The 22,152-nt window shown below is 51.0% G+C and overlaps 11 protein-coding genes across 11 annotated transcripts; 4 read left to right on the forward strand and 7 right to left on the reverse strand.

The window, feature by feature from the left end:
* Positions 1-86: 86 nt before the first annotated feature.
* On the reverse strand, positions 87-4,530 carry JCM6883_002372 (uncharacterized protein; the record flags this gene model as incomplete). Its single annotated transcript, XM_076635244.1, has 15 exons — positions 87-979; positions 1,043-1,132; positions 1,190-1,302; positions 1,366-1,522; positions 1,591-1,745; positions 1,809-1,874; positions 1,936-1,998; positions 2,063-2,116; positions 2,182-2,296; positions 2,366-2,825; positions 2,886-3,120; positions 3,176-3,307; positions 3,370-3,621; positions 3,688-4,253; positions 4,318-4,530. The coding sequence occupies 15 exons, from the start codon at positions 4,528-4,530 to the stop codon at positions 87-89; spliced, it is 3,564 nt and encodes a 1,187-aa protein (XP_076484768.1).
* A 445-nt stretch (positions 4,531-4,975) lies between these two features.
* Positions 4,976-6,972, reverse strand: JCM6883_002373 (uncharacterized protein; the record flags this gene model as incomplete). The annotated part of the gene is made up of 8 exons (XM_076635245.1): positions 4,976-5,023; positions 5,088-5,131; positions 5,204-5,221; positions 5,295-5,792; positions 5,871-5,891; positions 5,962-6,315; positions 6,393-6,807; positions 6,970-6,972. 8 exons carry the CDS (start codon positions 6,970-6,972, stop codon positions 4,976-4,978), a joined length of 1,401 nt encoding a protein of 466 aa, XP_076484769.1.
* Positions 6,973-7,443: 471 nt separating this feature from the next.
* ATP14 (F1F0 ATP synthase subunit h) lies at positions 7,444-8,504 on the reverse strand (the record flags this gene model as incomplete). Its single annotated transcript, XM_076635246.1, has 5 exons — positions 7,444-7,570; positions 7,946-8,052; positions 8,129-8,184; positions 8,344-8,392; positions 8,478-8,504. 5 exons carry the CDS (start codon positions 8,502-8,504, stop codon positions 7,444-7,446), a joined length of 366 nt encoding a protein of 121 aa, XP_076484770.1.
* Positions 8,505-8,688: 184 nt separating this feature from the next.
* Positions 8,689-9,087, forward strand: JCM6883_002375 (uncharacterized protein; the record flags this gene model as incomplete). The annotated part of the gene is made up of 3 exons (XM_076635247.1): positions 8,689-8,759; positions 8,820-8,904; positions 8,971-9,087. The coding sequence occupies 3 exons, from the start codon at positions 8,689-8,691 to the stop codon at positions 9,085-9,087; spliced, it is 273 nt and encodes a 90-aa protein (XP_076484771.1).
* Positions 9,088-10,043: 956 nt separating this feature from the next.
* JCM6883_002376 (uncharacterized protein) lies at positions 10,044-10,451 on the forward strand (the record flags this gene model as incomplete). The annotated part of the gene is made up of 1 exon (XM_076635248.1): positions 10,044-10,451. The coding sequence occupies one exon, from the start codon at positions 10,044-10,046 to the stop codon at positions 10,449-10,451; it is 408 nt and encodes a 135-aa protein (XP_076484772.1).
* Positions 10,452-10,808: 357 nt separating this feature from the next.
* Positions 10,809-12,400, reverse strand: JCM6883_002377 (uncharacterized protein; the record flags this gene model as incomplete). Its single annotated transcript, XM_076635249.1, has 4 exons — positions 10,809-11,336; positions 11,424-11,875; positions 11,943-12,095; positions 12,169-12,400. 4 exons carry the CDS (start codon positions 12,398-12,400, stop codon positions 10,809-10,811), a joined length of 1,365 nt encoding a protein of 454 aa, XP_076484773.1.
* A 470-nt stretch (positions 12,401-12,870) lies between these two features.
* Positions 12,871-14,055, reverse strand: COX6 (cytochrome c oxidase subunit VI; the record flags this gene model as incomplete). The annotated part of the gene is made up of 4 exons (XM_076635250.1): positions 12,871-12,980; positions 13,059-13,133; positions 13,621-13,764; positions 13,956-14,055. The coding sequence occupies 4 exons, from the start codon at positions 14,053-14,055 to the stop codon at positions 12,871-12,873; spliced, it is 429 nt and encodes a 142-aa protein (XP_076484774.1).
* Positions 14,056-14,870: 815 nt separating this feature from the next.
* On the reverse strand, positions 14,871-15,584 carry JCM6883_002379 (uncharacterized protein; the record flags this gene model as incomplete). The annotated part of the gene is made up of 1 exon (XM_076635251.1): positions 14,871-15,584. The coding sequence occupies one exon, from the start codon at positions 15,582-15,584 to the stop codon at positions 14,871-14,873; it is 714 nt and encodes a 237-aa protein (XP_076484775.1).
* An 873-nt stretch (positions 15,585-16,457) lies between these two features.
* JCM6883_002380 (uncharacterized protein) lies at positions 16,458-17,104 on the forward strand (the record flags this gene model as incomplete). Its single annotated transcript, XM_076635252.1, has 3 exons — positions 16,458-16,767; positions 16,856-17,014; positions 17,091-17,104. 3 exons carry the CDS (start codon positions 16,458-16,460, stop codon positions 17,102-17,104), a joined length of 483 nt encoding a protein of 160 aa, XP_076484776.1.
* A 486-nt stretch (positions 17,105-17,590) lies between these two features.
* MET22 (3'(2'),5'-bisphosphate nucleotidase) lies at positions 17,591-18,926 on the forward strand (the record flags this gene model as incomplete). The annotated part of the gene is made up of 4 exons (XM_076635253.1): positions 17,591-17,726; positions 17,868-18,352; positions 18,417-18,671; positions 18,738-18,926. The coding sequence occupies 4 exons, from the start codon at positions 17,591-17,593 to the stop codon at positions 18,924-18,926; spliced, it is 1,065 nt and encodes a 354-aa protein (XP_076484777.1).
* A 1,955-nt stretch (positions 18,927-20,881) lies between these two features.
* On the reverse strand, positions 20,882-22,058 carry JCM6883_002382 (peroxisomal membrane protein PEX14; the record flags this gene model as incomplete). The annotated part of the gene is made up of 3 exons (XM_076635254.1): positions 20,882-21,298; positions 21,384-21,668; positions 21,753-22,058. 3 exons carry the CDS (start codon positions 22,056-22,058, stop codon positions 20,882-20,884), a joined length of 1,008 nt encoding a protein of 335 aa, XP_076484778.1.
* Positions 22,059-22,152: the final 94 nt, after the last annotated feature.

The raw sequence follows: 22,152 nt of genomic DNA on the forward strand, positions 1-22,152 counted from the left end.
AAGAAGATGCGTGAGAAATGATGCTAAGGCGAGTGATACAAATAAAACCGAAAAAACAACGACAAAAAAAAATGATAACCTCGTCCCTACCTGATCCCCTTCTCCTTCGCCTCCTTCAACGCCGCCTTAATCTGTTCCAGATACCTCGGTAACAACTCTTTAGTCGCTTTCACCTCGGGAGCCGGAATCTCGAGTTGCTCCTCTTCGTCCCTTGTCTTCCCTTCCGCCTTAGGTACTTCATCGTGACCGATCATATCAAACTCCTCCGACTTGTTCCGACTTCTCGCCGACTTGGATCTCGTCAATTTCGCCGTTCCATTTCCATTCGTCGTTGACTTCATAGGCGAGTCGGACGGTAAAGCGATTGAAACTTTCGCGGCTCCTGCAGCTCCCGCAAGTTCTTCCGCTGACCACCATGCCCATTCGAGATCTCCTCCCGCGTCCGTTCTCGCTTTGGCCTCATTCACCTTCAAACCGTTTTCCATCGACTTTATTCTAACGGCCTCCCGATCTCCCGCTAAGAATTCTTGCCACATCTTCTCCTTATCGAACCCGAGTGCCGCGAATTCGTTCGAGGGAAGTTCCGCCTCGAGTAAATCGATCCTCAAACATAAATCGTGATAAACTTTCTTGTACTTTGTCCAACTCGCGAATCTCCTCGCCTCCTCAACGACTTCTTCTTTCGTGATCGTATCCTTCTCGTTCTTGTTCATCGTTGAATGAGTCGAAACGGTCGATGAAGCGGAAGCAGAAGTCGAAGGCAGATGATTGAGGAGACCTTCGACATCGATTCCGGCTCGTTTGTATGGTGAGGAAGAATCGGAGGAAGGAGGGATACCGGTGTTGAGGAATTCGAGGCCGGATTTACACCAGTCGAGTAAGGGATCGAGGAGAGTACCGCCGTTCGAGGCGAGCTCATGGACGAAATAGTAGAGTTTCTCGTGGTGTCGATCGGCGAGCTTGATAAATTCCGAGGGGCCTTTCGTTGTGTTGGACCGAATCAGTCTTGCTAAGGGACCGCCCGAGAGAGCGAGTGACTCACCTTTCTTGTCGGAGAGAGAGAGCTTGATCAGATCATCTAGGAAAGCCTGAATATCTCCAACTCGTTCACTCAATTTCGACGCATTCGCGACTACTCAATCATCCGCGTCAGTACGAACGATCTCTCGGGAAAGCGCTAGAGACCCACCTTTGTAAATCGTATCGTAGAAAACTGCGATCGAAGCGTGCAACAATCGGGGCGTATTCGGTTCCAACGCAATCGCTAACACTTGTTCCCGATCTCTCAGGCGATAAAAGGCGCTGTGGCGCACAGATCCCTGTCAGACCGGTCATTAGACGAGTCAGACAGAAAACCAAACTCACGCGAGGAGATTCTTGACATCTTCGAACTTCGTCGAACCCGTCGTTCCAGCCTTGACCGCCTGTTGGAACTCTTCGTTCCATCGATCGACAAGCTCGATATCGCTTCCCGATCCTCGTTCTCGCATGATCGTGAGAACAATATCTTCCTCGTTTTCGACTGTGAATCGTCCCCGAGGTCCATCAGCGACTTTACAAGTCTCGAGTTGGAGTGCGAGAGAGACTCACTAGCGTTCTGTTTTGTTTTCTGCCTCTCGACATACGAGGCTCTGACATGTTTCTCAAGGACTTCTCCGATCGTCGCTCGAGAAAGTTTCTTCTTGTACGCTTCGATGAGCTTTTTCTGGTGTTTGATCGCGGTACCGACAATGATACTCCAGATGCTGTATCACATGCGAGCGTCAATACGAATCCGGCAGGAGAGGGGAGAGAAGAGGGAGACTCGCCGTTGAAAGAGAGATTGTTGTCCGGCAGGTTGACCGAGAACGAGTTGAACAATAGCTCGAATAGCTCTGCGAGCGAAGCCTCGGTCAGGATCAAACGATCGAGAAGAGACGCTGGAAAACAGCTCACAATGTAGGATTGACGAGAGCAAGGCCCATTTTTATCGGTCCATACGGAATCAGATCGTGGAACCTGAATTGTATGTGTCAGCTCCAAGAAACCGATGAACCCGGAGGTTCGACGGAAGAGAACTGACCCTTTTAGGATATTCAGTACTTCGGCTCCATTCGAAGAACCGACGAAAATGTAACTGCATCGAGGCAAGAGCTCACGTCAGCGACTTCGACTGCAGACGTCGACATTAGACAAACGTACTGTAAGGCGTAAGCTACCCAAATCTTTGCCCATTCCTCCGCTTCCCTGTATTTTTTCGGGAACATCTTTACCATTGAATTCTTCTTGACGAGTTTCATCGTCTTGTCGAGTTCATCTGGGATGCCGCTTTGGTGGGTTAGCTTCTTGTGGATACTTGTTCTCTACTGAATATCGAGCGACTCACCTCCCTCGACGAGAGCTCTTCGATACTTGATCCAAATCGTCCTCAACGATTTCACTCTCCTCCCGATCGATACCCACGTTCGATGTCTCTTCTCGTCAATCCTTTCCTGCTCTTCTCCTCTCTTCACCCATTCCGCCAAGTCGCTCTTCGAAATGTGGTCCTTTCCCGAGAGAAGGAACGTTTCGAGCGTCTGTCTTGCTTCCGCGAGGATCTCGGAATCGAGCAGTGCTTGAGGAGGCGACGAAAGAGCGATAACGACGTATCGAAGGTAAATTTGAATCGAACTTCGAGAGGCGGGGGTCGAGGAGGAAGCGTAAGGAAGGAGAGGGAGGCTGAAAGAATTGCGAGGATCAAGGGAAGAGAGGGAAGATGAGAATTGTTGAATCGCGGACCAGCTGCGAAGGGCGTGGAAAAGAGGGTGACCTTCGACGACCAGTACTCGAGAAACAATTCGGAACACCTGTCCGGAAGATCATCGCCTCAGTACGAGTGAAGCTCTGATGAGACAAGAAAAACTGACCGTTTCACCGTCTCTCGTTTTCTCTTCAACGATTGCGACCCACGCATTATGTTCCGGATGAGCTTCTTGAGGATGTAGCAATCGCCACATACTGTCCATACTCCCCGGGACGAGTAGATCAACTCGGTTCATCATCGCGAGAGTCGGTCGAGCTGGAGCCGAAGGTCCTAAAGGTTTGATCGAACTCGACAAGTACGATCCGATGATCCGAGTGATACCCGTCGCGAGCATCCGTCTACAAGATTTCGAGTCAGCTTTGGGAAAACCGGGAAAAGGAGGACAGAACTCACCGTTTCGTGATTTCTCCTCGTTCTTTCGTCGAACTCAAATCCCTCTCCGCGAACGAATCGAAGAACGGTTGAATCTGATCTGTCCAATACGTCGGCTTCGCCGTTCTAAGAGCTGGCATATTCGCAATGAACCTGTTCGTCTCCAAATTTTCACGGTCAGCATCTTCTTCTCGTGAAATCGTTCGAAGACTCACCTCCAGTACAGATAGCGACAAACCGGACTGTCGACGACATTCTCATCCTTCCACTCAAAACCCGCCCATTCCTTCTCGCGCTCTTTATCAACCCCTCCTCCTCCTAAGAACGAGAACCATCCTTTCCCTTCCTGTTCCCTCAATTCTCGAGGTCTCGAATTCGGTCCGTTCGCGTGAGGTAAGAAGGGGTCACCGTAATGTGACAGGGTACCGATTTGAGAGAGGGCAGAGAATTCGCGTTGGAATTGAGAACTGTTCGATTCGAAAGAATGTAAGCAGTTTCTCCCCGCTCGGACCGAGCCTTGGGAGAGAGCTCACTTGGTGAGGATCCGACAAATGTAGTGACGGTCTTGAGCCGTCAATTCGGTCGGACCTCCATTCGCGAGCGATTTCGATCCTCCGATTCCTGGTGATCTCGTTCTACTATTCTTCCCGGACAAGCTCGTTGCAGAAGACGATGCTACAGTCCTAGGCGATGACGGAACAGTCGGGGATCTGGGAGGAGAAGTCGGATTCGAAGAGGAGAAAGAAGGAGAACGCGCGACTGCGAAACTCGGAATCCTTCTCGAGCTCGCCGTTTGTAGGGAATCTTGCGATCTCGTCGTCGAGGCGTTTGAAGTGACTCTGTCGAGTGGAGGAGGTGGTTTTCGGTAAGATTGTGACCCTCTGCGCTTGAAGAGAGTGCTTCCGCTGTTTCCATTTGAGAGTTTCGTGAGTTGTTTGCTGCCGTCTTCTTTCCGAGTTTCAGCTGGACGTTCGTGGTCGAAGTCTTCTCTGAATCTGGATTCGTTCGAAGTACTCCTCGATAGTGCACTCGAAGGAGCTGCTCCTTCCGAAGGACGAGATTGCGAAGAATCATCGATGACTCCTGACGACTCCGACTCCTGTGCCGAATGAGCTTTTCTTCAGAACATGTCCTGCACCAGCTGAATAGAGCCAAAGACGCACCTGAGTAGCCAGTTCGGCTCCTTGACGTGATTCATCTCCCATCGCCTCTCCCTCCTCCTTCGCCCGTTCTACTGAGCTACCAATAGCTTTCCCCAGTACTGGTGATCCATTCGCACCCTGCACTTCCTTCTGGTTTGGTCGTACGGGTTCATCTTTCGTAATCGAAGCCGATCTTGATCTCGTTCTCGTCGAGTAATCGATGAATCCGCTCATCCAGTTCGTTCGTGGCCGGGTCTAGCCGTCTGTGTGAGATGAGACGAGTTGAGCGTGAGAAGCAAGGGAGAGGCAAAACGGAGGTAACCGAAAAGTGGGGGAGAAACTTCGCAAAGATTTCAAAATCAAAGGTTGTTTGAGGTCCCCGATCGAGTTGCCTATATGTACTCCAGAGTTGCTCGAGATGACGGAGCAGTCGACGAGACGCACTTGCGGACGCAGAGTGAAGCTTAGACTCGCTCGTAAAGGAGCGAGTCTGTTTCTCTCGCACTGATTTCGCCACTAACTCGTTCGTTCAGACAAAGCACTGCTAACATTCAAGTAATACTTCACGGAAGAGACAAGTGGAGAGACTGATTTGAGGGCTAGTATAGGCAAAGAGACGAATTCGAACGGTACACGGAAGATTTCGAAAACTTGGGTACTTTCAATCGAGGCGTCTTGTTTACTCGTCTTTCGAATCGTAGGAAGAGTCGATAGGACCGAGTAGGAGCTAGTAGACGGACAGCGTCGTCAGTCACGGAGTCCAGCTTTGACAGAGAGAAGAACAAACTTACCTTGACGAGCCAAAGTTCGGGAGTTAGATCGACTCCGACTTTCACTGTACGCGTTCACGAAACAGCAATCGGTCAGTGTGCAGCTTGAACGACAGAGATACTCGCTGTGAACGTACTCATGTCATCTTGTTCCTCTATGCAGTCGAAAGTGGGAGTTTTAGTATTTTGCGCTACAGTACAAGAGCCAAAGACGTCTTCTGTACTCACGTTCGTAGTTTCCAGTCGTATCGACCAATCCACCAATGATGGGATCCTTATCGATCTCTTCAAGGAACTTCCTCGCTCCCATATCGTTTCCAACCATCGCGAGTTGAACACTCAACGCATCTTCCCCGTACCTACTCCTCGACAATTCATTCTTCGCTCCCTTGATCACCCTCGAAAGTGTATCCCTCGCTTCTCCACCTGGAGCTCCATCCGTAACGGCAATGATCAACAGCGGTTTTCGGAGTTGGTTCGAACGAGCGGGTTGAACGAGGAGAGGTTGAAGAATTTTTTGATCGAGCGCAGTTCCGAGAGGCGTCAATCCAGAGAATTTCACTTGAGAGATCAAGCGCATCGCGTCGGCTTCGCCTCGGAGTCCGTGCCCTTCGGTTCGAGAGTTCATGAATCGGACTTCGATACCGTCATCGTCGAATATGGAGGCGGCTTGAGAAACTCGAGAGACGATCAACTTGAGGTCGTCGATTCGAGAACCTCCTTCCTCTGTACAGCGAGCGAGTGAGAGTTAGCAACCGAACGAAGGCGCGAGAGTGAGAAGGGAGAGACGAGAGGAGGACGTACCGAAAGACATTGAACCCGAATCTATTTTTCGCAATCGATAAAAATCAGCATCAATCACCGCGTCTCATCGCAGATGATAGTCCAGACTCACCATCGAGGTAGAGGACCGTATCGAACAACGCCAACCTAACCAAATCCATCGCGACTTCGGCAGGTAATCTCCATTCGCCCGCTAATTTCGCCAACGATCCCGTCTGAGCAATCTTCTGCGCGATCGGTTCGAGCGATCCTTGAGGCCAGAACGCATGAATCTTTTGATCTTGAACTCCTTGGCGGAGTACGTTCAGGATTTGATTGTAATCAGACATGGGACCTCCGGGTCCGGCGCTCGAGGGGGCCTGTTGGCCGTAGGATTGTTGAGGTGCGCCGTATTGTCCTTGTCCTTGAGGAGGTTGACCGTATTGACCTTGCTGAGGAGGAGGAGGGCCGGAAGGAGGTGCATAAGCTGAACAAAAGAAACGAAAACAACGAAAACCGTCAACTCGTTTCCAAATTCGCCTAAAGATAATAGGAGGAACTCACAGTTCGCTCCGTATTGTTGCTGCTGCTGAGGCTGACCTCCGTAAGGGGAAGACTGTTGACCTTGTTGTCCAGGGTAGGGCAATTGTTGACCTTGACCTTGAGGTCTCGAAGCAGGCACCGGAGGCGGGGCATTCCCATACGGCGTGCTCTGACCTTGCGGCTGTCCACCATACGGACTCGATTGACCCTGAGGCGCTCCGTAACCTCCAGAAGAAGCTCCATAACTCGCCTGCGAAGGGGGTTGATTCGGGAACGCAGTTTGAGCGTGTTGTCCGTACTGTTGTTGCGATTGACCAGCAGGAGGAGGTCCGTATGGGTTCGATTGTTGTCCCTGTTGAGCGGCGGCGGAAGGGTTGTAACCGGGAGTAGCGGCGAGACCAGCTGCTTGAGCGGCAGCGAGTTTAGATGCGAGACCCTGTCAAGGAAAGAAGGAATGTGTCAGCGATCAGTTACGAGAGACTTTGAAAGACGTATGCAGTCTGAGAGCGTAAATTAGGGCTGAGGGAGAGCGGGAGGGACAGAAGATGATGACGACGAAGCGGGGAACTCGAAAAGAAAGAGAGAGAGGAGAGCTTACCATGATTGATTGCGCTTGAATAAAAGATGCAAGTGTTGGAATGGACTGTGTCGCAGTCGAAGAAAGCGAGTGAGGTGAAGAGGGGAGAGAAGAAAGGGAGAAGAACATCTCGTTTCTCTCGTGTCACTTGAGGCGGTGCTCTCTCGAAACGTGGCTGTGTCGAACTCTCTCTTCTTCTCTTCAACTGGTACCACCGTGAAGACAGACCGTTAGCACAGAGCGTGCAGTCCGAACGACGCGAATCGAAGAGAGAGAATTCGCAAGTTTTTCTTTTTCGTTGACTCGGCTCTCAGACTCATGGACCGATCAGCTCTACCAGCGACATTCGATGTGCAATCGTCTCCAGGCCGTCGAGTCCACCAAAGAGCAACCCGATGGTCGCACTGTAAATCTCATGTTTTATTTTTTCGTAACCAAACCGATATTTCTCTTTCTCTACTACAAAAGCCATCTCCCCCTAAGTTCCAGTCTCATTTAGTGCTTCTTCTCGACGACGACATCAGCCTCTACCAATTTGAGGTATTCGTCAGCTCCGAGGTTGTCGGCGTCCTCGGCCGAGGCGGAGGCGGAAGGAGCAGAGGAGTCAGAGGCAACGGTGGCGCTATAGTTCGAACAGTGGATCATAGCGAAAACGAGGGAGTTCGGGGAGAGTCGAGGGATGAAAAGGGTAGGGAGAACAAGGGTTCGTCAGTAGAAGTAACAAAACTTGGTTTTCGCATGTTGTCCTGCGCTCCTTCCGAGCTCATCGTTTCAATCCCAGATCTTCGCCTCTACTCCTTGATCTCCCGGCAGGTGAGACCCTTCAGTGAGGCGCTGAGTCCAGTCAGATCACGATTTTGTCAAGTTCTCGCGATATCTCCTATCGCCAGTCTCGCGCCTCGTTTCCACCTCGTTCTTCCACGTCTCAGCGGACCGATGTCTGTCTGACGATTGTGGTCTTGGTCACGTCCTCGGAAACAGGCTCAGAGAGACTCACGAATCGTATTCAGCCAATTCCTTTGCGAGTTGATCCGCCGAAGGAACCTCAGGAGCCTTGGGTGCCGAAGGAGTCGAGTACGACTTGACCGCACCAGCAGCCGAGGGCTAATACCGCATGTACTCATCATCAGTCAATCGATCAAGCCGAAACAGAGGAGAGAGGGAGAAGGAGAAGACGGACGGTGGAAGTGGGCTTGTAGGCCTTCAACTCCTTGATGTAGAGCTCTTGGATGAAATCTGAGATTATTTGAGAGGGTTCAGGAAGGGTCGGAAGGAGTGTGGGAGACGATAGAGTGATGAGAAAGAGAGGAGAAGGAAAGATCAGTTTCGCCGCTCGGCAGTAACCCCTCTGGACGGGTTTCGAACGCGGGATACGAACGAGGTGGATAGACTTACCCTTGCGAGCAACGGGTTGAACCGAGAAGGACCTGGCAAGGGGACGAGCCTGAACATTCGAACAAGAGATCGTGGTCAATTCACTCCTTCCTCTACGCGCTCAAATGGATTCGTGTTGGCTAGAATGGACTCACAGCTTGGAGGGCACGACGAGCGAACATGGTGGTTGATGTAGTTGAAGCTGATGAGTGAGATCCGAGATGCGAGCTAGATAATTTGATTGCTTCTAATCCGGATTACGATCTGACCTTTTGCAGCTCTTCCACCTCGAACTCCTCTTTCTCACTCTTCCCACTTCACAAACACCCAACACCCAAACACAAACACTACATATTATCAAGTAACATGTTCGCTCTCCGTCAATCCGTTGCTGCCCCTCTTCGCGTTCGCGCATTCTCCTCTTCCGTTCGAGTTGCGTACGTCACTCTCTTCTGTTTCTCCTCTCCCAACTCTCACTAACTCTCAACGACATGTAGCTCGGAAGGTGCTCCCTCCGGACACGGACAAGACGGGTTCAAGAAGCGTGAAAAGGCAGAGGAGGAGAAGTACATGCGAGATACCGTTGAGTCCCTCTTCCCTCTTGTTCCCCTCTGATAGCCCGACTGACGACCGGAATGCGATTGACAGGAACGAGAGAAGCTCAAGGCTCTCCGTAAATCGATCGATGCTTCGAAAGCTCACCTCGCCGAACTCGAGAACCAACACAAGACTCTCGAAGCTTCCCTCCCCAAGGAGAACAAGTAAAACCCATCGCCAAATCGTCGTACGGTCTTCTTCTTCGGTAGTCAAGCGGAAATGGGCGGTAGTTTAGTACTCGCAAACAAAAGTCGTTTCTTGTTCTTTTCAGTAAATAATACACATAGCAGTTTTGAAAGCTCAACTCCCCTCAACGTAACCTCTCGATCCCCTCTCAGGTGTCACGCGAGCATTTCCAGTCGGACGGGCAGGCAATACGGACTTGTCTTTCGCTCCGTCGCGTTGCGTTCGATCTCGCTCGATTTTCTTTCCCTTTCTCTCAGAGTCGCTGTTGGCGATCTTCTTCGTAACTCGTCACCTTCTGCTTATATGTGTCCGCTTAAACTGACGATAGCCTTCCGCGTCTAGCCTATAAGCGTCGCATACGGGAAAAAAACGAGGGACGAGAATGGCTGAAAATTTCGTATACTCGAGCACGACGATCGCTCGTCCGCCTTCACAAACAACAAGCCCTGATTATCGTCGAATGCAGCGTATTATGACGAATGCGATCGAAGTAAGCTCGGGAAAACCGTAAAGAGGACGCGCTCGAGCGAAAAGAGCTCGAGATCCGTCTTAACCTGACGGATCCCTTTCACTTTCCTCTCGCTATCGGGTCTCGCTGGATCTATACATCTTGTACTTTGACGAGGTCAGTCTGTGCCGTGGTTCTCGATTCCGAGTCGCGCAAAGCTCTGTTTCGGTCAAGCTGTAATTGCTCTTGAGTAGCTGCAAGGTAACGGATGTCGCGGACCTGATGACTCCCTGTTACGTCAAAGGAATAGGTCGGCATCGCTGCTGCCCATCTTTCGCGGATTTGAGGCGAGTGTGACTGGGCTCTCACTCTTGCGAAAGAAAAGTTTCCACTTCTCCTCCTTTTCCCTCTCTCTCTCTGCACCCTCTCATCGCTCCACAGAGGTACGTCATCTCGCTACCGCCAGCATTGACCTCGAGCCCTCTCGACAATGACTCACCTCCTCGCTCGATTGTGCAGCTTCGCAAACCTGGGTGTTACCCAAACTCAGATCATGACCTCTTCCTCTCCTCAGGAGTATCCCGTCATCTCCGAATGGTCTTCACTCCTCCATTCTCTCCAGACCTTCAATTCGCGCTATCTCGACGGACCACGACCTAGCAAATTCGAATGGCTCGAGTTTGTCAAAACCGTCGTTTCACCGTCTCTTAACAAGATCTTGAAGATGCTGTTGTTCGAGAATAATGGAGTGTTGTTCGAGAACACTGAAGAACTGGGCTTGGGGGAAATACTTCCCGTATACTGGGAATTCACGTCGGTATGGTTCAAGATTGTCAAAGAGATGTTCACACTTTCCGTTCGTGGTTTTTGGCGTGGAGAAGAGGTTTCGGCCGTCTAGATGACTGCACAGGTGCGTTACGGGGCTCACTGTGTAGTCTCGAGCGCATGAGCTGACCAAGGGACGACCAGAGCTTTCGAGTTCTCGAGCGATTTCCAACTTTTCTCTCGCTGTTCCCCCGTGTCTGTCGTTGGCTGGCTGTCGTTGGCTGGGTGCTGTAATACCTCGTTAGTCTCCGATGTAGCTATACTGTCCTGACCTACGAGCGAGACTGCGAAATGCGTGTCGAGATGCGAAAGGACAAGCTACGCATTCCCAAAGCTCAGTGAAACCGAGACCGAGCTGCATCTCTCTCTCCTCTTTCTCGCATCATTGACTTGCCGAATCGAAGATGATTCCTTGCGACTGCAATCAGAGTCATACTAGCCATCTCCTCCTCTTCGCGACTCCTCCTCCGCCTCCCGCACTCATTCCCTCTCTCCCTTCCCTTCCCTCTCCTTCATCTCCACTACTCTCCCCCTCCTCCACCCCCTCCCTCTTCCGTCGATCGCTAACCTTGATGATCCTCACATTCCTCTTCCCCCCTCTTCCCGCAAAATTGTTCCTAACAAGACTCTTTTGAATCGTCTTGTTAGAGCCATACCATTCATTCTCATAACTGATCAAATCTGCTTCTTGTTCCGCTACGACTTCTGCCGCGTTCGCCGCTTCTTCTGTCGTTAATTCAGTCATCGTCATTGTCGAAACCGTCCCTCCGTTTCCGTTTCCGCGTGCTGCTGAACCGGTTCGACGAATCAGGTTTCGAAGGGAGGAAGCGACGAGTTGGGAATCGTTGAGACGGGAACGGAGAGTTGAGAGATGCGAGAGTGCGAGAGTGGATGGGGATTGAACGGTGCGTGATACGGGAGCTGGGATGGGAGGTGGTGGAGGTTGTTCCGGGAACACCTAAAGCACCTCATTCTTACTATCAGCCTTACTCGACTCGCGAGAGAAGACAGAGAGAGGCAGAGGAGAGGGAGGAGAGAGACTAACGGGGGTTTGTTTCCAAGAATGTTTCGGAGGTAATCTAGGCATCCAATCCCCTTCGAACGTTTTCCCATACTCTTTCTTCCGGAACTCTCGTGCAGCTCTTCGTCGTTCTCGTTCTTTCTGTCGAGATTCTTTCTCGAGTTTTCGGAGAGCTTTTTCTTTCTTTTTTAAATCTTTGGCGTCTTTCATAGCGGACGCTTCAGAGGTAGGGATCGGTTGACCGTCTGCACCGAGTGGGAGAACTTCTTCGAATTCTGCATCGGAGTCTTCGTCGGTCGCAGAGAGGGCTTGGGAGGGAGGCGAAGGGGGAGGGGAATCGAATGCCGGATCCGGGTCGGGGTCGGGGAACGCAGGGGATTCGTCGTCGGAGGGGAGGAGGGCGGGTGGCTGTTCATGGTGTCGACGAGTTGAACGGGCGTAGCGGATGGAGAGATCGAGGGGAGTTGAGGAGGAAACTACGAAGAAAGATGGTGAGTTCTCGAAAAGGAAGAAAGATCAGTCCTACCTTGACGGGGAACTCACTTTGATCTCGCCGTGAAGCTTGTTCCGTCAATTCCTTCGGACTCTCTATCAATCCCATCTCGATACACCCTTTGACGACATCCAACATATTCGGTTCATGTCTTCTCCCCAATTCCGCGAAATCATGAGACGTTCGAATCAAACTCTCAAAGACTGTTGCTCGCAAAGCACCTTCATCAGCTCACTGTAACATTAAGCAGATCAAGAGGGAGTCCTCGAGACGAACAAGAGTTCAAAGTCCCTTCCAAGAATTCAACCGCTTCTTCCTCGGCCGCTTCGAAGCCAGTCTCGATCAACTCGAGAGAAATCATCTTCCGTGTGACTAGCGCGGCGAGTCCGGGTGGGAGAGATGGAGGAAAGGAGGAGGATTGATGAGGTGGATTTGGGGAAGTCGAGCGCGAGGTAGAGGTCGAACCGGTAGAGGAGGAAGGTGAGGGGGTGTTCATCGCGGAATCCATGGCCGGGAAGTCAAGGCGAGGTGAGGAGAGAAAGGAAAGAGAGAGAGAAGAGATGTTGAAGCACACGGGCGAGTCGAGTCTCGCAATTCACAAGCGATGCTGGGTCTGAACGAGGCTTCAGAAAGCTGATAGCTAGTCGAGCGTTGCACAGCGGTACAGCGAAATGCTCGAGAGAGCAATTTTGACTTCCGCGAAGTTTTCGTTTCGAGAACCGAGGTCATTCGCTCGAGCTCGACAGAGACATCCATCTTATCGGAAATGTAACGATACTAGTTTTCAAGAAGGTAGCAAGAGAAGAAAGGGGGAAAAGATGGGCTAACGCAGAAACGAAACCAAATCAGGTTTATGAAGAAAGGAAGCTGATGAGGTGCGGAGTTTTATGTGGGTGGCGAGAGGGAAGGAGAATAGAACAGAATGGATAGTGTAGTAGTCAAGAGGAGAGGCGGGAAGAGGTAAGTGGGGTGGTTCTTTTACTTGTTTCCGTAAAGTTCCTCCTTGAGTAAGATGCCCAATTCTTCACGAAGGGGTTTAGTCTCTTGAACGTAATCACTGTATTGTTTAGCGTTTTCAGTCTTTTCCTCTATTTAACACCATGAACCAACACTCGTCAGTGACCGAGACAGAAAGGGAGGGAGAGGGAACGGAGAGGGGTGCTTACTTAGGCCTTCGAAAATTCGGACGGCGGTAGAGTAGTCGTTAACACGGCGGGCGGCTCGGAGAGCTTCTTCAACGACTGTGGGCGTTTCAGTCGACGAGGGGCGAGTAAGTGGTGAGGGCAGATGGAAATGGGGAGGTGAAGGAGTAAAAATGGAGAGAATAGAAAAGGTTGCGTCAGTTTCTGATTATCTTCCGCTCGAAAAAGTACTGAATGTTCAACAGGTCTCATTCCTTCCCCTTCCATCCCTTGCCCTTGAACCCGCCTCATCGTAGCTCGGAAGGTGAAATGAAACTGAAAACTTGGGCAAGTTTTCGATTTTCGATTTTCTCCTCGGTTTCCTTCTCCCAAGCCGCTCAGATTTCGAGCCTGCTCCCCCGCGCAGAAATCCGTGTCTTTTCTTGATCCCCTTCCCATTGGTCCCGTGTTCCTCTAGCTCTGCCGTAAGGTGAGATCTTCTCCCCGCTTCCGATCCTCTTTCTCCCGCCTCTTCTTCCTTTTCCCTCCTCTCCGCGCGCGCGCCAACTCGACATGCACGAGTAATAGAGTGTAGAGTAAAATGTACCTCGTTGAGAAGGAACCAGATCATAAGCGAAACAATTGTTCAATCCCCTCTGCAACTCGAACAAATCCTGCGCGTTCGCGAAGAAATCGGCGTAACGAGCGTTGAAGTCTTCGTAGGATTCTGCGGCCGAGTGAGCGAATCGGACTGCATTCGACGAGGTTGGGAGGGAATGGATGGTTGTGAGAGAGTGAAAGATGAGATGATTGGTTCAATTTGAGCGTCGGGGAGAGACGAGGTGAGGGAGAGTGGATAGAGAGGAAGAGAATAGATTGATTGTCAGTACACACAGAACACCTCGGCCAACGATGAAGAGAGATGAGATGAGGATTGCTTACCGGGAACAGCAACGATTCGTTGAGGACGAGCGACGGCGAATGCCGTAGGCCTAGCAGCGGCAGTAGTGAGAGGTCGGGCAGCAGATCGGAATGCTTGCATCGTAGACAGGTCGAGCGGGTTTGCGGATCGGGCGGAGAAAGGGAAAGGCGCTCGAGCAAACCGAATCTCGTTGGTTCTCTTCTCGACGACTACTATGCTTTGCCCGAATCGACGAGTACTGTTGGACTTTGCTCGGTTATTGACAGTGCTGTCGCTCTCTGCTTGGTTTGCCGCTTCGTGCTGCTCTACCCCAGATCTCGCTTCGAGTCGATCGGAAGTTTCCGTTCACATCGCTCAGCCAACAGGATCACCAGGTCCGAGTCAATTACATTATCCCTACGTCTGCTCGGAAGAGTGCAATACTGTCGGAGAAGAATCAAACAAAACAAAGAGGGATTGAAGAAGGAAACGAAAATCGCAAAACCTGGCAAAACTCGTCGCAACCAGCCTCCTTTCTCGTTCAGCTCTGCCAAAGCCCTACAGTCTCGTGTACCGTCGTCGTTCTCAGAGCCGTCCCTGCATGTAGCGAACTCGGATCGAAGCGGAGTACTATCGTTCGCCTCGTCGATTCCACCTTTTCCAATTTTTTTTTTTTGGTGTGTTCTCTACGGTTTCGCCCCGAAAGACCATCAGGACTCGTGTGAAAAGAACGACAGTTCAGACTTGCAAGAGAGGATGGTATAAGTAAACAGGTGAAAGGTCGACGAGAAAGGAAGAGAAACGCAGAAAAATAGGAAAATGTGCAAAATGCAAAGTTAACTCGTGCCCATCCCGCTCCACCTCATTGCCCATCTACCGAGTCCTAATCGTAGTTCATCTCTTGTCGTCCGATGTCGTAGTAAGGTACTGCTTTGTGATTTGCCTTCGAATCGCATTTACGCTTTCGCTTCCTCCGTCTGCGTTGTCGATTCCTTCAATCCCTCCTTGAACCCTTCTACCGTCCTTCCGACCTCCCTCGCTCTCGCCCCCACCACTCCAACGATCCTACTAGCGGGCATTCCCAACAATCCGACCAACTGACTCCTGAGTACGTCCAATTCCGGTAATTTCCCGACTTTGACCGTCTCCTCCTGAGTTTTCGCTACCCTCTTCTCCAAGATCGAACTCAGTACGGATAGTCGCTCGACTGGAGGACTATTAGGAGGTGGAGGAGGCGAGTTGGGAGCGGGAGTTTTAGAGATTTTCGATACGAGGGAAAGCAGTTTCGAGAGAAGGGGAGGTGAGAGAGTTGAGCATGTTAGGACGGCTAAGGGTCCGGTTAGATGAGATGATTGGGATAGATGGGATAAGTCGAGGGAAGAGGCAGAGGCAGAGGAAGTAGAGGAGGAACGGAGGAGAGCTGGGAGTAATCCAGGTCGGAGTAACGTTAATTTAGTCGAGGAATTATCTCCTCCTGATTGAGAGATTGAAGCGATTTGAGAACGTAATGACCTCCATTCTTGTGCGGAGAAATCACCGGGACGAAGGAACAGGACGAGATCGTTTGAGGTTAGGAGATGTTGGGTCGAGGAATACAAAACTTGTTTCCGTGCTGGTAGTGGTCGAGTTCGTTGCACTAGACCGGCTAATCTGGAGGTACTGGGTTGCATCGCGATGAGGGAGATGAGGAGATGGGAGAGTCGGAGAGAGAGGGGGGAGAGTGAGATCCTGAAATTGGAGAAGAGGATTCCCTCTCTCTGTTCCTCGAGCCGAATCGTTAGTCTATCTCGCCGTCTAGCCGGTACTGTCTGGTCTCTAGCTATTCTGTACTCGTACTGACGCCCTGTGCTCTCTACTTGATAGGTGTGAGTTTTTAGATTCGATCTTCTCTGATTTTTTTCACCTCCGTCAACGACTCTCCCGTCGCCAACTTGCGACCTATCGACTATGTGGGTACCAAGAGGAATGGCTCAGGAGTGGTTTGGGACGAATGGCCGGCACTCAGAGGAGGAAGGAGAGGACCGAAATAGTCGACAAGTTAGAAGGATCGGACAAATGCTTCAGAACGCATCAGATGGAATCGGCGGAAGGGTAGAAGATGGTTCACAAGGAAGCTGGAACGATCCGCAGGAAGGAGAGGGAACTTCGAACGGATTCGATGAAGTCAAGCTCCGAAGGCGGGAAGGACGAACATCTCTCGACTCCTCTCGACCGGCACAAGCTAGCAATGGGGCAATGGCTAGGATCAGAGGGATTCAATCTGTGGAATGATCGAGGTTGCGAAGCCGAGCGGGAACAAGAGGAAATCATCGACTCGACAGCTCAGAAGATTCGACTCTCGACCTCTCGCACAGGATAGCGTTCGACAAAGAGGGAAGATTCAGGAGACATACAAAGAGGGGGAACAGCTGTTGTAAAGTCGCCGTTCGCTCGAGATTCAGATGAAACTGACACCGTTCGTCGTCGATTTTCGAAAACTGTCGAACAGCCAACTTCTCCTCCACCCTCCCTTTCCCTTCCTCCCCCCCTTATAAACCGTCGTCATGCCTCACTCGTTCGGTCTCCGCGCTCGCACGCGCGACATGTTCAAGCGTGACTTCAAGTCCAAGGGAATGATCCCCCTCTCGACCTACTTGAAGGTTTACCGAGTTGGAGACATTGTCGACATCAAGGCGAACGCGGCTCAACAAAAAGGAATGCCCCACAAGTACTACCACGGTCGTACCGGAATCGTTTACAACGTTACCCCTTCTTCCGTCGGAGTCATCGTTTACAAGGTCGTTGGAAACCGATACATGGAGAAGCGTGTCAACCTCCGTATTGAACACGTCAAGCACTCCAAGTGCCGAGATGGTAAATCCCTCACTCTCTCTCTCTCTCCGGGGTCTCACTACGACGGTCCAGTTGAAACTGACTCGAATCGGTTGATTTTCACGCTCAGACTTCTTGAACCGAGTCAAGTCGAACGCCGCCGCCAAGAAGGAAGCCAAGGCCAAGGGAGAATCCGTCGTTCTCAAGCGTCTCCCCGCTGCCCCTCGTGACGCCCGTACCGTCTCGACCTCTGGAAACGCTCCTCAAACTCTCGCTCCTATCCCTTACGGTCCGTTTGCTCTCTTCCTCTCTACCCGTCGTTGTTGGAGCGAGACTGACCGGTGTAATTTTGAGACGATGGACAGACACTACCATCTAAACGGAGATTGGAAAAAGAAGGAGAGGAGTTCTGGTTTGGGAAAACGACAAAAAGAGAGGAGGAAAACAGAGGATTTTTGTTTGTTTTGCTGTTTTGTTCCTTGTCTTTTGTTGCCAAATCGGAGGAACCAACAAAAAAAACCTACAAACAGCATTCGGACGAGCTGGGAGTCGGGAGGACTGACGAGAGAGAGCGAGAGAGTTGCGAGAGTTTTGAGGCTTCGTGCTCGACTTTTCTTTTCGTCGCTTGCAAAACGTCGCTCTGCAAATTCGACGAAAGCTGCGTCGCTAGTCGTGCAGAGAGCGTTCAGCCACGGACGAGGAGAGCTCATCTGCGAAAGTCGGAAGTTGATCACGACTTCGAAACGAGTTCATCGATTTTCTCTTTCCCTCTCTCCACTTCATCGTTTCAGTTCCCATCAACCTGTCTCGATTCCCCTCCCGCCTACTCTCCCTAACCCGTCATATCACCACGAGCACTAGCAAGATGTCGCAACCTTACGCGCAAGAACAATCCGTCGCGATCTCTGCCGTTTTGAAAGCTTCCCTCGTCGCGAGGAAAGTACAGGATCAGTTGATTGGGAGTGGAGGAGTACAGAAGAAGGATAAGAGTCCGGTAACTGGTCAGTGGTCGCTTCTCTTCAGACAGCAGGGGAGAGAGTGAGGATGATGCAATTCTCGTTGCTCCTCTCATCTCGAGAACCCTCTCCCTGAAAAGGGCTGCTCTAGAAAGAGTAATCGCTGACGAAGACTCTCATTCATAGTCGGAGATTACACTTCGCAAGCTCTCATCAGTTCTCTCTTGTTCTCTCATTTCCCTACGGATCAAATCGTCGGAGAAGAAGATTCTACCGAACTCCACACCCCCGAGAACGCACCGACGAAATCCAACATTGTCCGACTCGCGAACGAAGCCCTCTCGGAATCGCTCCCTCTCTCTTCGGAAGAATCTCTCTGGTCTCCCGTCAAATCTCAAGCGACGTCAAAGAGCGAGAAGGAATGGTTAGAAATCATTGATCGAGGAAATTCGAAAGGCGGACCTGAAGGTAGACATTGGGCGTTGGATCCGATCGATGGTACGAAAGGGTTTTTGAGAGGAGGTCAATATGCCGTTTGTTTGGGTTTACTCGAGAAGGGGAAGGTCGTCCTTGGAGTTATGGGATGCCCTAATTTGCCCGTCGACCCGAAGAACCCGGAAGGAGAGAAAGGTGCGTTGTTCGTTGCGGTAAAAGGTCAAGGTGCTTTCCAAGTGAGTTTTCTTTGCTTTTCTCCTCGGTAACTAGCGAATTGACTCCTTCGCGAATGGCTCGCAGCGTTCATTCACTTCCCCCGAACTTACCCGAATCAACATGAACCAACTCCCCTCCCTCTCCTCCGCCTCCTTCTGCGAATCGGTCGAAGCCGGTCACTCCGACCACGGTACGAACGCTCGAATCGCCTCCCTCCTCGGAATCACGAAGCCTTCCGTCAGGATGGACAGTCAAGCGAAATACTGTTCGATCGCGAGAGGAGATGGAGATATTTACCTACGATTACCTGTCTCAGACACCTACGAAGAGAAGATCTGGGTTAGCTTCTTCCCTCCTTCTTCCCTGTCGCTATGCAAACTGACACGGATGGATCAACGCCGGTAGGATCACTCATCGGGATCGTTACTAGTCGAAGAAGCAGGTGGAATCGTTTCCGATATGAATGGGAAACCTCTTGATTTCTCCGTTGGTCGTACCCTCAAGGAGAACAAGGGAGTCGTTGCTGCGCACAAGGACGTTCATGCGAAAGTTATCGAGGCGGTTAGGCAGGCGGTAGAGGAAAGTAAAAAGTAGACAGACTTGGAGCTTAGTAACGTTAATCAAAAGTATCCGCCTCTGTCTCATCCGACTCTGAACGATAGATATTGAAGACATGTGCCGTTGTGATGCGAGTGTGCGGCGTCAAGCTCATTCCGCTTGTCGGCCTCAGCGGCGATCGCTCAAGGAACGTCTCGGTTTTGTTTCGCTGAGCTTTGAATCTCAACCTATCAGCACTTTCGAGATAAGGCACAGTGCTAGAAGTGACGCATGCAACTTTCCGAGGCAACGAGAGCTGTCAACAGAACGACAAACGGGGAAGCGCCGAGCGAAATCGAGAAAAAACAATTTTGTGGGAAAGCTCAAATCGACTGAGTTTTGTCTCCTCGTTAGATCACTCAAATCATTGAGCCAACGAAATGATCTTGACTCACGTATTTACCGCTATCCGGATCCCTGCTTCAACCGCCCCCCTCCTAGAGACGATAAACCTCAAATAATTCCGCAATTTCCTTCGCTAATTTCCTCCACAACGGCACAACTCGTTCCCTCAACTCCTCATCTCCACTCTCTTCGTTCTCCCTTTGGGCTCCGACGATCGCCTCCAAGGATTCAACGATCCTACCTTGACCCGGGATCACTTCGTTCTCCATAAACGCCCAGAAAACAGACAATGGCGCTCTTGATTCCGGGGCCGGATAGCGAGCTTTGAGGCTCGAGATCGATTTGATTTCGAAGCGAATTTGTTCGGGTTCGGAGAATGGCATAGAAAAACGAAAGAGGGCTCGAAGGCGGGGAGATCGATCGTACGAGGACGGAGACGATGGTGCAACCAAGGTCAGGTACATGCGTGAAAGTGGCAGCGCGTACATAGAGGTCCATTGAGACGACTTCCTGATGAAGATAGGAACGTCGAGAATGGTAGGATGAGAAAGATAGCCGACGATTCTTTCTTTCTCTCTTTAGCGATCGCTGATCGTTACTGGCCTGCATCCCGCTTAAAGCAATGCTGCACGCTTCTCCGTGTCCGAGAACGCCTTAAAAGCTGTTCCGATAAATGACGAGACGAGGTCTGAGCGCAAACAACGACGACGACGACAAAGCTTTCTCTCTCTTTCTCGATCCTGGCTAGTTCTCAAGGCTTGGAGGTACATTCATCGAACAGCTAGCGCGCATAGTAGACTGAGGGAACCTGCCTACGAAACACCAATAACAAAACCCACTCTCAATCCGCCGCCCTCTTATTCCCTCCCTTCCGCTTCTACATAGAAGCCCTACTCGCTTCCACTCGTTTCTCCCTACATAGTCGTTCTCCTCGACGGGCTCCCCGTCCCTCCGTTCCCCTTCCCGCTTCCATCCCGTTCCCCCTCTTTCGTCTCCTTCCCTTCCTCCGTCTTCGCATCAACCTCCTCTCCCTCACTCAGCTTGCTCCACCCAGTAGTCTCCGCTTTCGTATCTTCCCTCGTCTCGTCCGTGAAAGGCTCGTTGATTCGACGTTTCTTCCTCGCTGGTTCTGATCTCGCCAATAGGTCTTCGTACTCTTCCTCCTCTTGTTTCGTGTCTTTTTCTCCTTGTGATTGTGGTTTTGAGGAGGAAGAGAGAGGGAGTGTTGAGCTCATGACTGACTTGGGGAGAGACTGTGTTGCGCTCGATCGATCATCAGTATCAGTATAAGATTCAGCGAGAGAAAGAGCGGAAGGAAAGAGGATACTCACAGAGGAACGCGCTCGAGAGACAGACACAGGAGGGCTTCGTCTCGTAAGCTGGAGCCTGACCTGACGGGAGAGCGGGAGATGACAGGACAGAGCGAGAAGAGGTGCGAAGACAAAGGAGCTCAAGGAAGGAAGGGGAGCAAGCGTTCCTTTCATTTTCATTTTCATTCAACTCCGGACCCTCTCCGCGGTGCTCTCCTATCACTCACTCAACAACGACGAGAATCAATCAACGAGATTCTTACAATGTTACAAGGACTGATAAGTCAGACTATACTTTCACTTTGTCTCCGATTCATTAGTCGTCGTCGCTGCCCCGGTCTCTTTCTTTTCCTCGGTTCCTTGCGTTTCGTCCGGTTTCTCAACCAATACACCACTAGCACTCGGATCCTCCGGTTGTACCGTCGAAGACGGACTAGCCGAACTCGGTACCGTATAACCACTAGTTGTCGTAGAAGAAGGAGTTGCTAAACTCGAAGCGGTCGAACCTTTCATTTGCCAAGCTGGTAAACTCGGAGTTCTCGGTTGACCCCCAAACAACGAAGAGCTCGAGGTTGTTGGCGTAGTTGATGAGGAGGAAGAGGAAGGGGAGGAAGGGGTTGGTCGACGGGCGATTAGGAGGGATTTGAGCGATTTCAGTTCGGATTGAAGGTCGTTTAACGAGGTTGATTGAGTAGAGGAATGTTTCTCCAATAACTATTCAACCGCACTCTAATCAGTACTCCTTCAAACCAGCTAGAGAGAGAAGAGAAGAGAAGAGAGAAGGAAAAGAACAACTGACGGTCGGTAAATTCTTTGCCATTTCATCCACCTGTCTCTGTACCCCTTTACTCCACTCATCCCTCCTCCTCTCTCCCTCCCTCATCTCCTCTACCACTTTCTTCACTTCGTCCAATTCTCGTTCAACCGTTTCTCGTTGTTGATCGAGACTGTCGAATACTTGATCCGTAGATTTTTGCAGCGTAGAGAGCAACGATGCCGCTTCGTCGTACTTCGCTTCGAGCGCTTTTTGAGACGCTACAAGATCGGATTCGGAAGGGGGTTGGAGAGAGGGGAGGAGGAATTTCTGACGATGAAACGATCCGAGAGGGGAAAGGATCAGTTCTTCCGATTCGGACTCGCTCCCACGAGAAGAGGGTAGATGACTCACTTGAGCCAACTTGACAGCTAACCAACCTACTCCACCTCCCACGACAGACATGATGAACCAATCTCTCCAATCCCTCTCAAACTCCCTCTGTCCCGCTCGAGCTCCTCTCATACCCATTCCGGCATTACCGTGAGAAGACATGACGAGAGGACCTCCATTAGCGGCTTGTAGAGCTTGTTCAATCTCTTGTTGATTGAGTCCTTTCGATTCTAGGAATGCGATTCGTTGGGCGAGTGGGGAGGAAGCGGTTGAAGGATCTCGAAGGAATGAGACGGCACTAGAGATCAACGATGCGCGATCACCCATTGCGAGAACGTCGAGTGAAAGAGAGTGAATGAGAAGAGAGTAACCGGTAATTCAAAACGCTCTCGAGTAGCCGGGTCGATTTCGAGTAAGGAAA

The sequence above is a fragment of the Sporobolomyces salmoneus genome, assembly GCF_050403485.1.
Source record: "Sporobolomyces salmoneus JCM6883 DNA, S_salmoneus_JCM6883_v1_ctg89, whole genome shotgun sequence".
Classification (NCBI taxonomy): domain Eukaryota; kingdom Fungi; phylum Basidiomycota; class Microbotryomycetes; order Sporidiobolales; family Sporidiobolaceae; genus Sporobolomyces; species Sporobolomyces salmoneus.